General features: G+C 41.4%; 1 protein-coding gene across 4 annotated transcripts in view; it reads left to right on the top strand.

Moving 5' to 3' along the window:
• The window catches only part of LOC137934665 (midasin), a 60,898-nt gene that overhangs the window by 18,437 nt on the left and 26,774 nt on the right, over positions 1-15,687 (top strand). For all 4 annotated transcript variants that reach the window (XM_068779125.1, XM_068779122.1, XM_068779124.1 and 1 more), the window contains exons 18-26: positions 3,991-4,058; positions 4,218-4,413; positions 4,508-4,612; positions 4,752-5,057; positions 5,206-5,399; positions 5,473-5,527; positions 5,628-5,778; positions 12,905-12,978; positions 15,003-15,141. In XM_068779125.1, coding sequence (XP_068635226.1) covers positions 3,991-4,058; positions 4,218-4,413; positions 4,508-4,612; positions 4,752-5,057; positions 5,206-5,399; positions 5,473-5,527; positions 5,628-5,778; positions 12,905-12,978; positions 15,003-15,141 — 1,288 coding nt within the window. The remainder of the gene's footprint in view (positions 1-3,990; positions 4,059-4,217; positions 4,414-4,507; positions 4,613-4,751; positions 5,058-5,205; positions 5,400-5,472; positions 5,528-5,627; positions 5,779-12,904; positions 12,979-15,002; positions 15,142-15,687) is intronic.

Raw genomic sequence — 15,687 nt, 5'->3', positions numbered from 1 at the left:
GATAGTCTCTCTATCACTAATGTCCTTGTTAAGTTTTTCTCAAATCTTTACACAGAGGAAACATACAACCAACCTATTCTGCATCAACTACAACACCACTGCATTGCCAGCTAGGATGTTGATCAGCTTGAGCTCCTCTTTACCCCCACGGAAATTGACCCGGCTGCTCTCGGGATGCCGACAGACCGTGCCCCAGGCCCAGATGGCTTCAAAGGGGAGTTCTACCGCCATCACTGGGAGATCATCCACAACGACGTTTTTGCCTTCGTCAACAACTTCCATCGTTGTGGGATCACTCATCGTGCCATTAGTGCCTCCTTCATTGCCTTGATTCCTAAGAAGGTCAACACTGAGCACCCTTGCGACTTCATGCCAATAAGCCTCACCACCAGTACATACAAGGTCATTGCTCGGATCCTGGCTAATCGCCGTTGTGCGGTCCTCCTGCAAGTCATTCACCCCTGCTAGAGCACTTTCGTCGAAGGCCGTAACATTCTGGACTCTGCAATGGTAGTTCACAAGTTCCTTGATTCCTTCAAGCGGGCCACCCTTCCCAGAGGTCTTAAAACTTGACTTCGAAAAGGCGTTTGATCGTGTTAACTGGAAGTTGCTTGACCACCTTTTTGGTCAACTGGGATCCGGTACTCGTTGGCGTTTCTGGATGCGAAGCTGCATCTCCAATGTTTTTTACTCCCTATTGGTCAACAAAAAATCTTGCGGGCACTTCTGTGGATCCCAAGGGATCACCCTCATCAAATCTCGCCTTCATAGTATTTCCATTTATTTTCTTTCCCTTTTTTCATTCTACTGCTTCTGTCAGAAATTGGTTAGAAGGCCTCAAGTGGCGTTTTCGTTGGGGTGGGCCCAATGGGGAAAGAACATATCATCTTGTTAAGTGGTCTGACGTCTGCCAACCTATGCATCTCGTTGGGTTTGGCATAAGAAACATTGCAAATACCAACTTTGCTTACCTCATCAAATGGATATGGGGATTCAACTTGTCTTCTGATTTGATCTAGAAAGCCCTAGTCGCTGCCAAGGCCAATAAGACATTTGGTTGGTGGATTGATGGCGGCTGCTGTTATATGTTGTTGCCTATTTGGAGGAAAATCGCCCTCCTACTCCCCAAATTCTCGGAGGCGGTTAAGAGTTGCCTGGGGAATAGGCATCTTACAAAATTTTGGACGGATTGGTGGTTGGGGGATAAGTTGTTGGACAAAAAATTCAGCTCCATCTCGAGCCTCTCAAGCCTCCCCTATGCTTCCATTGCGAACATCTGGTCTTGTTTTAGCGGATGGAACCTCCACCGCAGAACCCTCACGGACTCTGAAGCCCTGACGACCTCCAACCTCCTTTCCTGTCTTGCCCATGTTAAAATCTACGGCCACATCCCACTCTTATTTGGACCCCTTGCCCTAAAGGTTCCTTCACTGTGGCGTCAGCCGACAATCTACTGAATGTCCCCAACACCTCTTAGACTCGCCACCCTATTGCTTTGGCCTGGTCTCTTCTTGCTCTTCCTCGTGCCAACTTCTTGACCTGGTGTGCCTGTAGAAACAAAATTTTCACCTCCGATGCACTCATTAGGCGGGGGACTCATGTTCCAGATGCAACTTGTCCCCTCAGCTGCAGTACCCCAAAATCCACCACCCATGTCCTTCTCCACTACCATTCTAGGATGCATGGGTTTCAGACATTGTAGGCATTTCTGGGTCAAAAGCTGCATTTCTTCGGCTTCCTATTCCCTCCTCCTTCATGGCACTATTTGTGGATTTTTCTTAGGCACTAGAGGCATCGAACAAGGCAACCCCTTGTCCCCTTTACTCTTAAATGTGATTGCCGAATATCTATCTTCCCTGATATACTTGACGAGATCCGCTGGGTGGCCTAGTCCTGTACGTAATCAGAGCGCTTTTGATGTGCCTCTTCTTCAATTTGCTAATGATACCATTGATTTTGGAGAAAGGATTTTTTAGCACATTAAGAACATTAAAGCTCTTCTTGGATGGTTTGAGATTATACTCAGGTAGAAAATCAATTGGCAAAAAACCACGCTGATGGGATATAATATCAATTTTGATGAACTTCGATCTATGGTCGATTACTTGGGATGTACATTAACCTCCCCTCTTACCACCTACCTCGAAATGCCTTTGTTTGATTGCCGGCTTCATAAGAATTTCTAGATCTTGATGATTGAGAAGCTTGGGAGGCGGCTCACCATTTGGAAACGAAGATTGCTCTCTAAACCTTGTAGACTTTTTATCCTTAACTCTTGTGTTGCTTGTCTCTCAAACTATTTTTTATCATTCATACTATGTCTTGCTTCTGTTTGCCAACACATTGAGGGCCTCATGAAGAAAGAATTCCTCCACCTCAGTAGTTTTGACTTCCGAGGAAACTGGCGCCTGATTGCTGCCATCTCTCGTGCCCCAAATATGACAATGTGGTCCCCTCCCCCTATCACTTCAAGCTTAATTTCGATGGCAGTGTTTTAGGCTGCATGGGGCCCATTGGATTTGGTGGAGTTATCCACGATAAAAATAATAGCCTCCTCTTCTCTTTCACTGGTCCTTTGGGTATCTCCGATTCCACAAGCACTGAGCCCCCCCTTGTACGGCGGCATTGAGATGTTTTCTTTGAAATTTGTAATATATCTTCTTACCTGAATTGTATATGGATCCACCTTCCTAGATCTGCCAACCACTTGGCGGATTCTCATGCTAAATGGGGATCCTCCCTCTCTCCAAAGCCTTATTGTGGAGGGTGGCCCCTCTCTATGGGTTGTATTTCTTCTCTGTTTATAATATTCACATATTCCATAAAAAAAAAGTAAGATGTGATATTGTTTCTTGTTCCCTTGGCAATGGTGGCTAGCAACAAAACTGGAGAGATTGATGTAAGAGCAGGATCAATTTTCCACTCACTTCATCTGAACAATAAAGAGTATTCTCAAAAGAAGCTACGTCATAGAAGCATAAATTTTTTTGTGAGACTAGGCTGAAACATTTATACCCTTTTTGAGTCTGAGAATATTCTAGAGAAATAAATTTCACGGCTTAAGGAGACAACAATCTTTTATAGGGCTTACAAGGCATATACATCCAAAATGATGAAGAGGTCTGAGTCACAAAGTCAATCGACAAATGATGGGGAGTATTTTGTTACATTCCAAATTGGTTGGAGTCACAATGTAAACCCACAAATGATGGGTGGTGTTGAGGAACGTTCCACATCGGTTGTGAAATGTTTCACAACACCGTAAGTTTATTTCCACATAGGTTATGAAATGTTCCACAACATAGCATAATAATGTGGGTTTCGGCCTCTGTACAATAAGCTTGGGCATTTGAATTGGGTGTCTTTCTTCATATCATTATCCATGTTATGTTTCTAGAATGACATTTCATGTGCATTGGTACAATTTTAGGTTCCTATACTGTGTGTTTTCCTTCATTAGAAAGGAGAAAGAAGGGACTGGTTTCTATTTACAGCATGGTGTAGAGAGGAGAGATTGAAAACTATCGGTAGTGAGCGAAACCAGAGGGGGAAACGAGCATAACCTTTTTAACATGTTATGATTATGAAATGATGAAACTACCCCTCAATGACTTAGAAGCTAGGGTAATACAGTTGACATTTTACCTGCGGCAACTCAACAAACCAGACCAGTCACTACACATGAACATAGTGAGTCTAATTCTCTAACTTGCATAGGTAGGAAATGGAGGCTAGGGTGTGAGCATGTGCGAAACTCAAGGTGACGAAAGGTTCCAACTTGTATATATATTGGTATTTGGTGAATTTATGCCATCTGGTTGATTGCCACTGTTTATGGTTTCCAGTCTCTGAAATTTGCTGGATTGTGTTAGTTTTTTGTTTATAATTCTAGTTTTTCTGCTGAAAATTTTCCTTTGTTTTCAATGACATATTCAAAACTTGTTCCTAGTGTAACCCATGGCGAATCTTTTTCTGCTTCTCATAATGCAGGCAATATCGGGGTGTGACTCTATTTTGGATTTGCAGAAAGTTTTGGGAGCAATGAGAAAGCTTGAGAAGTAAGACTACTGATTGTTTTCATTTTCTCTCCCATGTACCACATAAAGTAGAGAAATGCAAAAACCAAGCCTTTCTTAGTGCCTATTTTACTTTTCTATTCTGCGCTTTTTTCAAATATTATTAATTTTTTCCCTCATTACTTGAATCACAATTTACAGTATCATCTGTAGTAGAAGTATGTGGAGGCTTTGTTTTCTTGTTGCACGTTGTTACATATTGCGAGAGCCTGTTCTTCTTGTTGGTGAAACTGGTGGAGGGAAGACGACTATTTGCCAGTTTCTAAGCACGGCATTGGGGTCAAAGTTGCACATCCTAAACTGTCATCAATACACAGAGACCTCTGACTTTATAGGGGTTGGCCAACTTTAAAATTTGCTTTTCTTGTCTATTTCTTATCCTGATTGGATTTGTGAAAGATAATTATACTCATATGTAATATGTTATCCAGGGGTACTATCCTGTACGGGATAGGTCAAGATTGCTGGCAGAATTCAAAAATCTTGTTGAACAGCTAATGGAGTCAGAGGTTTTTGTGCATTTTCCAGGGAATGACGTATGTGATTTTTTTGACATAGTATTAACTGGATATTTTCTGTAATGCAGTTTTCTTTTCTGACCCTAAAAAATTCAGCCATCTGTTTTCAATATCTTTTGAGTTATTTGCTTTTTCTATTGCTCTTGTTTGGCTGCAGGCTGTATCTTCTGAAATTGAGCATGCTTCTTCAACCATAGCCTACCTGAAAAACATTAGTAGTAGTTATAAACAATCACTGGTTTCACACAGAAAAGTCAAACAGGAGCATCTTGATGCTTTTGATAAACTGCTGTCTAACCTGATGGAGGTGCAGCATAAGTGGCAGACCATATTTGTGTGGCAGGATGGACCCCTTGTGCAAGCAATGAAGAATGGTGACCTCTTTCTAATTGATGAGATCTCCTTGGCTGATGATAGCGTGCTGGAAAGGCTAAATAGTGTTCTGGAGCCTGAAAGAAAACTGGTGGGTTATTTTTTCCCAGATGTTTCGTTTGGCTTGCTGTCTGTGCTAATATCTGCTTTTTTTTTCTTTCTAATTCATGATTTTTTTTTATAAAAAAGGAATAGACAATTCTACCCTTTTCTTTAATTTTGTTTGTGTGCTTATTCAGACTTTAGCTGAGAAAGGGGGGACTGAGTTGGAGGAGATTTCAGCGCATTCAAACTTTTTTGTTCTAGCAACAATGAATCCCGGTGGTGATTATGGGAAGAAGGAACTGTCACCGGCACTTCGGAATAGGTTCACTCAGATTTGGGTTCCACCTGTCAGTGAGCTAGATGAGCTTAAAGCGATAGCTTTGAAGAGGTATGTCGTCCTCACTTTTTCATTTGATAAGGCATTTTGTCCTTAGCTTTTATATGTCATTTTTCTTGTGCAGATTGGACAAACCGGAACTCTCTTACCTCATTGATTGTATGCTGAAATTCTGGGAAGTATGTAACATCTTAATTTTTGGTGTTATTGTCACGTTTTATTGATTTATTAGGAAATGCAGTGCTTATTTTGCTGTGTTATCTTGTTTTTTTGTGACAGTGGTTTGATCAGTTGCAAACGGGGAGAGTTCTGACTGTGAGAGACCTCTTGGCTTGGGTTGCTTTCATTAATGCCACTGAAGGCAGCCTTGGTTCAGATTCTGCATTTCTGCATGGCGCCTTTCTTGTTTTACTGGATGGTCTTAGTTTGGGTAACCTCTTTTCTTCTATATATGTTCCCATATTTTTTTATGTTGCATGGTTGCATAGGCATGAAATATATTCTTAATGTGTATCCTCTATTGCTATATTCCTGATGTGTACACATGTTTCTGTAATTTTCTAGGAAGGGTATCACCTGCTAGAATAAGCTAAAACCTCAACTCTGCTCTTAATGAACCCAGTCCACATTGACCCCACCGAAGTTTTAGAACCCTTTTTTTAGTGGTGGTGAAATTATATTGAAAGAAAAAACAAAAAAAGTACAAAGTGAGGCTTGAAGCCCATACTATTTAAATAAGCTAATTAAAAAAAAAAAACTATCACCCCTTTGTCATAGAGTTTGGTGCTGAATTTACTGATCGATGTATGTACTGCCATGTAACCTGAAATGAAGCTATCATATCCAAAATTTGCTAGATACTAGATACAACCTTGTACATTGAGTTAGACTCAGGGTGATGAAGTAATTGGAATGTTAGTGGGAATAGTCCCATATAGATAAGTCTTAAGTGTTAGGAAATGACCACCTAACATAATTAATCATTGGGATGGCGCTAGATCCAACTTTAATATGGTACCAGAGCAGGTCTATTTATTGGGCCCAATTTGTGCTCTATGTAGTTTATAGCCCCTTTGTGTTGTCCATGTCTCAGAACTGTTGGCCAACTGTGTAAACTTGGACATGAGGGGCAGTTAGTGGGAATAGTTCCACCTAGATAAGTTTTAAGACAATCCTATGATTATTATTTGGAAATGTCCTCCTAACTTGGCTAATCATTTGGGAGTTTCCATAGAAGAAATAAAAGCTCTGAGGCCATGATGCAAGGCTTGTGAAGACAAATGCATAGATTGGTATTTTCTAATGTTTTGGAGAAAATCCCTCGTTCAATGTTCCCTTTCCCCTGTTTAATGTTGTAACGTGTTTCATTATTCTTTTGAATGAACGCAAGGTATTCAACCTTGAATAGTCAATCCAAGACTACCTCAGTCCTGGACTCCAAAGTTTAAGAGCAAGGATAGAGCTGGAACTTTCATTTTAGGAAAACCCCGGAAGAAGCTGAAGCTACTGAATTCCTCATCTCTCCTTCAGCTTCTGGAATGTCATTATGTTTCAGCCCGAGGAGCAGATGAAATAGTTTGGATCCACTGCCATCTGGGGTATTCTCACTTGCATCTCTTTCTACAAAAGCCAGTTCCCACTTGTCTCTGATGAGGACGTGGCTGCTAGCTTGGGATGGGAACTAATTGACCCCAGGAAAGTACTGCAGTTCTTGTGGACAGCATCATATGAGAAAATTCTTATCTGTGTTGAGCTAGCTAAAAGAGCACAGATGATTGTGAATTCACTATGTAAGTTATGCGGGGAAGTAGAAAGCTGCAGCCACATATTGCTACACTGCAATTTCAGCACAGCAGTCTGGAATGCCTTCTTCCTGAATTTCGGCATTTGATTGTGCAAGCCCAGTACCTTTGGCCAGTTTCTTCAACAGTGGTCCACCTGTCCTTTGCCAACCTATTGTAGGGCCCTTTGGTGGCAGCTCTAGCAGCAGTTCCTTGGCAGTTATGGGCTGAAAGGAATAGCAGAACTTTTAAGGACTGAAACAGCTCTTTCGGGGGAGTTGTAGAGAAGGCTGTGTGCAGCACCCCGTTGTGGCCGATACTTTATATGGGTTACCTCCTTTCCCATGGTCAGATGTTCAGAAGTTCTAGATTAAGGTAATTCATTTTAGCTCTCACAAGCCACCTGTAGTGTCATGGCAGTCCCCTCCTTCAGTTTGGCTAAAGCTAAATTTTGACGGTTCCTACCAGCGTCGAGCTAGAGGGCAGCAGAGACAGGTTCTACAGGGAGGACCTAGTACCACCATTCGATACCCCTGCAACCCAGAGGCGGGGGATTTCATCATTCCAGAGCCGGGTGAACGAGCTCAGGTGCTTTTGGCAACTCTTCAGTCATATCAACACAAATATGACCTAGAAACCTGGGCCCCGATAGTGGAACTTGCCAAGGTGATGGGCACCGTCTTCGCGGAGCCTCTCCTGGGAGATAACCACTCATCTGAGAAGTCATAAAAGATGAAAAATGATCAATGATTATTCTCTCATGGAATGTCCGTGGAATTGTGTCCTTGCGTCGCCGCGCCTCCATCCAGGACCTCCTTGCCTCTACCAAGGCAAATGTTGTTGTTCTTCAAGAAACCAAGGTGGTTTCTCTACCCCTTGGATACATCTGCGAGTTGTGGCATCTAAAGGAGCCCGGCTGGGCTTTAGTGAATGCAGTGGGATCGGCAGGCGGTATCCTACTGATGTGGGACACCAGTATTACTGAGGTGCTTGACCGTTGCAGTGGCTCTTACTCCCTTGGCATCAAGCTGCGAGACAAAGGTTCGGGGAACATTTGGTGCCTAGTTGGTGTCTACGGCCCTACCAGACACCATGAGCGCCACTTATTTTGGGAGGATCTATCGAGGACTTGTCAGAAGTGGCCTATTCCTCTGATGCTTGTGGGTGACTTCAATGTCACTCGCTTTTGCCATGAGAAATCCCCGTTGTCCCGGAGAATCACTACCTCCATGAGGCTATTTACTGATTTTATTGGCAGCTGGGACCTGGACGAGATTGGCTTCAGCTCTACAGTAACGTCTCTGGCAAAGTGCTCAATAGAGTCGTCTTCCCCCCCTCCCAATCCCCCCTCTTTCAGGTTCAACAATAATTGGATGGCGGACTCCTCTTATGATCTATCTCTCCAATCCTTTTGGGAGAATATGACCGTTGAAGGACCGAGAAGGTGGGCCTTCCCAATCAAGCTTAAGATGCTAAACCCGCTACTGAGGTCTTGGGCTTCAAAAAAAGAAGGCCTTCTCCTCAATTGTGAGAACCGATGTTCTTGCTCAGATAGCCATTCTCGACTCGGAGGAGGAAGTCAGAGGTCTCTCTTCTTCGGAAGTCTTGTCGAGGTACGCCCTTCAAGGGCAATTGCAGTCCTTCGCCCACAACGAGTTAGTGCACTGGGCAACTTGCAAGATTCAAATGGCTCTCCGATAGGGATGCTAATACAAAATTCTTCCATGTAGTCGCTTCTGCACGAAGAAGGGCCAACCACATTGCCACGCTCAGCTTCAACGGTGAGGCTACCTCGGACCGAGCCATTATTTCTGACTCACTGGTGAATTTTTTTGCAGATTTATACTCGGATCACTAGCCACTTCGGCCCTTCTTCCAAAGGGTTAACCTTCAGGTTATTCCATCAGCTGCAACTAGTCTCATCGAGCTCCCCTTCTCTACGCGGGAAATTGAAATTGTAGCCCTTGGTCTTCCTTTGGATCGGGCTCCTGGTCCGGATGGATTCAATGGGGAATTTTATCGTCGTTGTTGACCTTTCATCAGAGAAGACATTTCCAGTATGGCCCGCTCCTTTTATCAGTATGACATCAGATATAGGAGTATTGGAGCCTCTTTCATCGCCCTCATCCCTAAAAAAGATGGGGCAGAGCTCCCATCGACCTTCCGGCCGATCAGTCTCACTACCTGTGCATATAAGGTTATTGCGCGCCTCCTTGCTAGTCGTCTGAGGGCAATCCTCCTTATTGCCATTCACCATGGTCAGAGTGCTTTGTTTAAGGGAAGAAACATTCTTGATTCAACCATGGCATGTCATGAACTTAGTCATTATTTCAAGGTCCGAAAGCTCCTCAGATTCATCCTCAAGCTTGACTTCGAAATGACATTTGACAGAGTTAACTGGAAGTTTCTGGATACCCTCCTGGGGAAGATGGGATTCAGAAAAAAAATGACGCTTCTGGATCCAAAGCTGCATCTCCTCCGCAAGCTACTCAGTCCTTCTCAATGACACAATTTGCGGGTATTTTAAGGGAACTAGAGGAATCAGACAGGGCGACCCCCTCTCCCCCCTGCTCTTCAATGTGGTGGCAGAATACCTATCCTCCTTGATCTACTCGGCCAAGAACATGGGATGGCTCCTACCACACTGATTGCACAACCTTTGATATTCCGATTCTCCAGTTGCAGATGATACTATTTGCTTCGGGGTTGGTACTATGGATCAGATCAGAAAATTACGTGTTGTGCTGGGATTATTGAATTGGCTTCTGGTCAGAGCATAAACTGGGGAAAAACCACTCTCTTTAGCTATCATATTGATCTAGCTGGACTTCGGAATATGGCGGACTATCTGGGATGCTCTGTGGGAAATATGCCAGCTACGTATCTTGGGCTCCCACTTTTTGATTCTCGGCCTTCGGCTTCACTATGGTCCCCCCTCATTGAGAAATTTGAAAAGAGGCTAGCCACTTGGAGGGGTAAACTCTTATCAACAGCGGGGCGTCTCACTCTCCTCAAGTCTTGTCTGGCGGGGCTTCCAAATTATCTGTTATCATTCATGCACTGTCTGGCCTCCGTTTGCTCCAAAATTGATACCATCCGTCGATGATTTCTTTGGAAGGGTTCAGAAGATACCTTTAGATACCATCTTGTCAGTTGGAAGGATATTTGCATGCCCCATAATAGGGGAGGATTGGGCATCCGGCCTACAAAAGAAATGAACAAAACTCTTATGCTCAAATGGATTTGGAATTTCAACAAAAAGCACAACAGTTTATGGAAGAATATGGTGAAATTCTACCTTCAGTTTTCGGGTGCATGGTGGAGAGAGGGTGGCGCTGCTTCCCTCCTATCCCCGATATGGAAATCAGTTTTCAAGCTCCTTCCAGTATTCAGAGATGCTACCACATTTCACATGGGCAACGGAAGGACCCTTCTCTTCTGGTCGTACGAATGGTGTGGCCCCCGATCTCTCTCAGAGGACTTTCCGGGGCTGCATAGGATGGCAAAAAACCATTCTTGCTCTGTTGCTGATTCATGGAGTGATCACTCGTGGAGTCTTCAGTTTCGTCGGGGATTAAATGATGAGGAATCGTTGGCTTTTTGTTCTCTCCTTACTAAACACAATAGTACTATTATTCGGGAGCACTCAATTGATGAGCTGATTTGGAAGCCCAGTAATAATGGTCGATTCACTGTCACTTCAGCTTACTCTCATATCAGAAAGCAAGACTATAGTCCTCATGAGCACAAGGCAAATTTGGCGTGGAAACTCTCAGCGCCAAGCAAAATCAAGTTCTTCGTGTGTGGTCAACCATCAGATAACAGATTCTTACTTTAGACAACCTTCACAGAAGAGGCTTCACTTCCCCCGATCTTTCTTGTCCCCTATGCGGTGAGTGTGAAGAGACAGTCCAACATGTCCTCTTACACTGGATTTTCGTGGCAAGTTTGGATGAAGATATTTCAAAAAATCGGACTCCAATTGGGGCTACATCAGGACCTCTTTGGCACTTTTTAGATGGTTCGAGGGATTCTCCTTCCTCGGCTGGGCAAGTTAATTCTTTCAGCCTATCTTGCGCATGTTCCTTGGTGCATTTGGCTCGAGCGGAACAACCGAAGATTCAACTCCAAAGCTAATACCTCAGATAACACGACTTCTCATGCCGTCGGCCTTATCTCGAGCTGGCTTCATACAAAGAAGGATTTTGCCACTCTTTCAGGGGTTTCCCTTCAGGAAAATTGGAATTTGTTCGCTCACATGTCTGGCCCTAGCAGAGCTCCTAGAATGGTTATCTGGGATTCTCCCCCCAGAGACTGCACAAAGCTGACTTTTGATGGTAGTGCTATTGGATGTCCTGGTCCAGCAGGAGCAGGTAGTATATTCATAGGTCACAATGGAGACCCCATTCTTTCTTATGCGGGCCCGGTGGGCATTGCCAATTCTAATACTGCTGAAGTTAGTGCTCTGTTGTTTGGCCTCCAAATCTTCAGAGATCGTCTCCATTGCAAGTTAATCATTGAAGGCGACTCGAAGACGGTTATTAGTTGGTGTTCCAAAGACAGCCTCCCCCCTTGGCGCCACTAGCCCATCACAGATATTATTGCTGACATTGTATCTTCTTTGCATTGTAATTGGAATCTCATTCCTAGATCGACCAACTATTTGGCTGATAAATTGGCTAAATTCGGAACTTCCCAACAATCTCTCATTGTATGGGAGGAATTCCTTCCTTTGTAATATGCTCTTTTGAGCTTTTGTCTTAATAAAAATCAGCATCATTTAAAAAAAAAAAAATTTGATGGTTCCTCTATTTGCAATCCAGGCCCAGCTTTTTTTTTTTTTTTTGTTGAGTGTGTGTGTGGATGGTGATTCTGCCCTAGCTATTGGCTGGTCAAGGAGGAAGTCCCCCATCTTTTGGAGGCTGCAGCATGTTTTTGGCTGGTCAAGTCTAAATGGTGCATTGCTGGGATAAAGATTTTTAGATCTGCTAATTCAGTGGCAGATAGTTGCAAAAGCTGGTGTATCTAAGATTGTTTCTGCTTTGGACTTTCCATTGGTTTAGGCCTATTTGTACCTTATGTTTTACTCTTTATGTTGTTGTATTCTAAGCTTGCCTTGAGAGATCAATACAAGCTACTCACTAATTTAAAAAAAAATCTTCTGAAAAATGTTTTGTGAGAAATTCTCTTTTTTCAACTGCAAATCAAGCTTGAATCTTTTGTAAATCATTTCTATGCGATTTCTTACTTTCTCATGAAAATACGCATTTCTTTACATAAATAGCATAAGTCCAGTTCCTTAAACATTTCCCGGAGATAATTTAGAGGAATACTCCACTTTCTCATAATTAAGTAGAACTGTGATTTTCAAGGTCATTTTTTTTTTTTAGGAATATGTACGAAACCTTTCTTTACAAGTGCCACATTACATTAAAAATGTCCCTGTAACTGGTACTTGCTATGCAAAGCATTCCAGAATCATTTCTTGCCATTACCTTTTAAATTATTGTATGGAACGGGTCTAAGTTATTAATATCTCTGTTTGATCCATAAAAATGCTTTCTGTAGCTTGCATTCTTTAATTTTTTGGTGAAATACATGATAGGCTTCCTTTGTAAATTTTCTCTTGTTAATATAAATCCATATTTATAAAAATAAATAAATCATGATAGGCAACCTGCTGTATGTCATACTGAATATGGGAATTGAGCACATCGTTATATTTTCTATTTTCTGTGTTTAACCTTGTTTTTGACAATTTCATGGTATATAAAGGTACTGGTATTTCTCGACCAGAGGCAAGCAAGTTGAGAGAGAGATGTTTATCATATCTCATCGAGCAATTGCAGGTGATTTTTGTGTGCCAGTGTTATTATATCATGTTTCACCTAGTGGATGTTTATTTGATTTAGTGGCTTAATTTTTCATTTTTCATGAAGGTTGAGGAAGATTTTAGATAAGCTAATTGATGATGTATGCCTGCTAAGTAGTTCAGCTGTGTAATGTGGACTAAATTAATTCCCCTGTTTTTGTGTTGCGTTTGAGAGTGGAGAATAATTTAATAGATGCGATCTAGATTACATTGTGTAAGTGATTGTGCAAATGAGCCTTTGCTTTTCTAATTTCCCTCATGTATCTTCCATTGATGATACTGTCATCCAAATATACTGCCCTAAGCATCAAAACACTTCCAGTTTTCCTCACAAGCACTTGGTAATCTACCACAAAACTCTTAAATACAAAGGCGGCCATTTTATTATGTGATTGTGGAGTTCCTTGCTGCTTTTATCGTCATGCATTAACCTTCAGTGGTGGCAAAGAAGTGATTCTCTTTTCAATGGTAATAGTACCCCTGGAGACTACTTGAGGGGACCTAGTTTTTATTGAAGACACTGTAATTTTTTAAAAGAGTATCTTCATAGAAGGTGACATCAATAGAATTTTGTAAGATGAGGAGCGCAATAAACGTGATATCCTGAATATCACAAAAAAACACGAAGTGTATGAAGGTCAAGCTTCTTATCACTATGGATCAAACAATGTACGAAGGAGACACCATCAAACACATGGAGTCTGGGGAAAGGGATTGTTACCAAGAAATTGGTTTGAAGTAGGTATTTCAGTGCGTAATAGACACATCCTGTTACTGTGGTGGCAATTAACGAAGGCAACATATGGTGAAACTAACGCTTGAGGCATTCATTTGGGTAGTAGCGCTCTTGCTACATCAAATAAGTGTTCGTTTTCTCTTTTATTTTATTTTATTTTATTTGAGAAAGGTGAGATTATATTCCAGCAAGAAGCAAACAAAATTCAGGAATCTTTTCTTCTCTTTGAGCACATCATTTGGCATGGTGTGTAGGCATGTGAATTTAGTGCAATATGCCTCTTTTGACACAGAAGATGAAACTAGAAAGACAAATTAGAAAAAGTGAAAACTGAAGATGAAATAGAGAGAGAGTGAGAAAGGAGAAAAAGAGATGGGAGTAAGAGCTCCAGAAAGAACTGACACAATTGTCCTTATAGTTAATAACTTGACTCCTTATATTTCCCATTCTACATACTCAAAACACATGAAATTCAAACTATAGACTTGTACAGTTAGATGACATAAAAATCTGTAACACATACTGAATTAAAATGACCAAAATACCCCTAAGTAGATTTTATAACACAAATATTCTTTGGATTTATCTGCCAAACGAGCATTATATTGGATACTCTCCATGGGACAAACTAATTTAAAATTGAAAGCAATTTTTCTAAAAAAGATCATTTAAAAAAAAAAAAGAAAAAAAAAGAAGCTTGGTAGCTCTGGAATAACTATTCATATTATTAACAAAGTCGATGAAAGTGAGAAACCTTTTTTACATGCTTAGTTCATTTGACAAGAATAAAAAAAAAGGACTCAAACATCTTTCTCTGGATAGGATGTACGGTGATGGTTATTAAATTAACACCATTCACATTATAAGTCAGACATGGACTTGAAGGATGGAACCTAATGTTGTCACAACTGGAGTAACCAAGCCTGGTGTGTCATAATGGGTTGGTGGCTGCTGCTTTTGCTACAGATGGGTTGGCTTGCAGATAAACAGTCCTGAAAAACACAATGAGTTATAGAAGGTCCTCTATATATCACTTTTTTATTAATAATGTGTCTTAGCCACCAAGTTATAGAAATATTCCTGGCTAGCATAAAGTTGGGTACTAACTTAAAATCAATAACTTGTCAAGCAACTTAGTTATTTCTTTGTTCTTATCTTCTATCAATACATATGTGTACTGTTGTGTTATCATTTTTCATAGCTCAACTGGCTCATAAAAAAAACATTCCTGCATAGGAAGCTGATCAGTAACTGTCTTTTTCTAGGTGAAGTTGCCTCTTATTGATTTACGGCTCTCTGAAATTGAAAATTATGGCTGGGGTCATTCAGAAAAGATTGCAGGAACCTCCCTTTGCAATGGATCAGATCATTTATTTGGTATCACTCCATTCTATATTTCTAAAGGTACTCCATTTTCTTTTATGACTATTCTATGTTAGTATAATACTCATCGTAACCATGCTTTTCCTTCTTTGTCTTCTTTCTGAAATGTTTCTTCTTCTTTTGAAAACATTTCTCTTTCTTTTTTTTAACTGTTGCAAGTGTTCATTAATTAATTATTTACTCAAAGAAAGTATTTGTTAACTAATGAAGCAATATTTTTGAGGGGAGAGAAGAAAGAGCTCATGTCCCTGGGGCGAAGTGACCCCTTCAATAGCACAAAGATCTAGGAACTTGACTCTTGGTTACACTATCGGAAACTTGGTTTGCTGCTCTAGGGATACACTTCCTGATCACTTGAGTTGTAATGTAACAATGAACTCATCAATAAAATGCTTTAGATGCCACAGGATTACTCTTCGTCTCCAGGGAATTGCATCTTTCAGTAGGCCCTAAAAGAGCATGTTGCAATATTTATGTTCATGAATAACTGCTACTAAAATTCAACTTCAAAAAAACCAATAGGAGGCGGCTATCAATCCACTCTTGTATTACTTGATTGGGATACCA

Source organism: Aristolochia californica, unplaced genomic scaffold (genome assembly GCF_029961685.1).
Source record: "Aristolochia californica isolate CCGP_79_NKW_82.1479 unplaced genomic scaffold, dmAriCali1.0.hap1 SCAF_6, whole genome shotgun sequence".
Lineage (NCBI taxonomy): Eukaryota > Viridiplantae > Streptophyta > Magnoliopsida > Piperales > Aristolochiaceae > Aristolochia > Aristolochia californica.
Note: the sequence above shows the minus strand (reverse complement) of the source record. Positions and strands in the feature narration are given on the sequence as shown.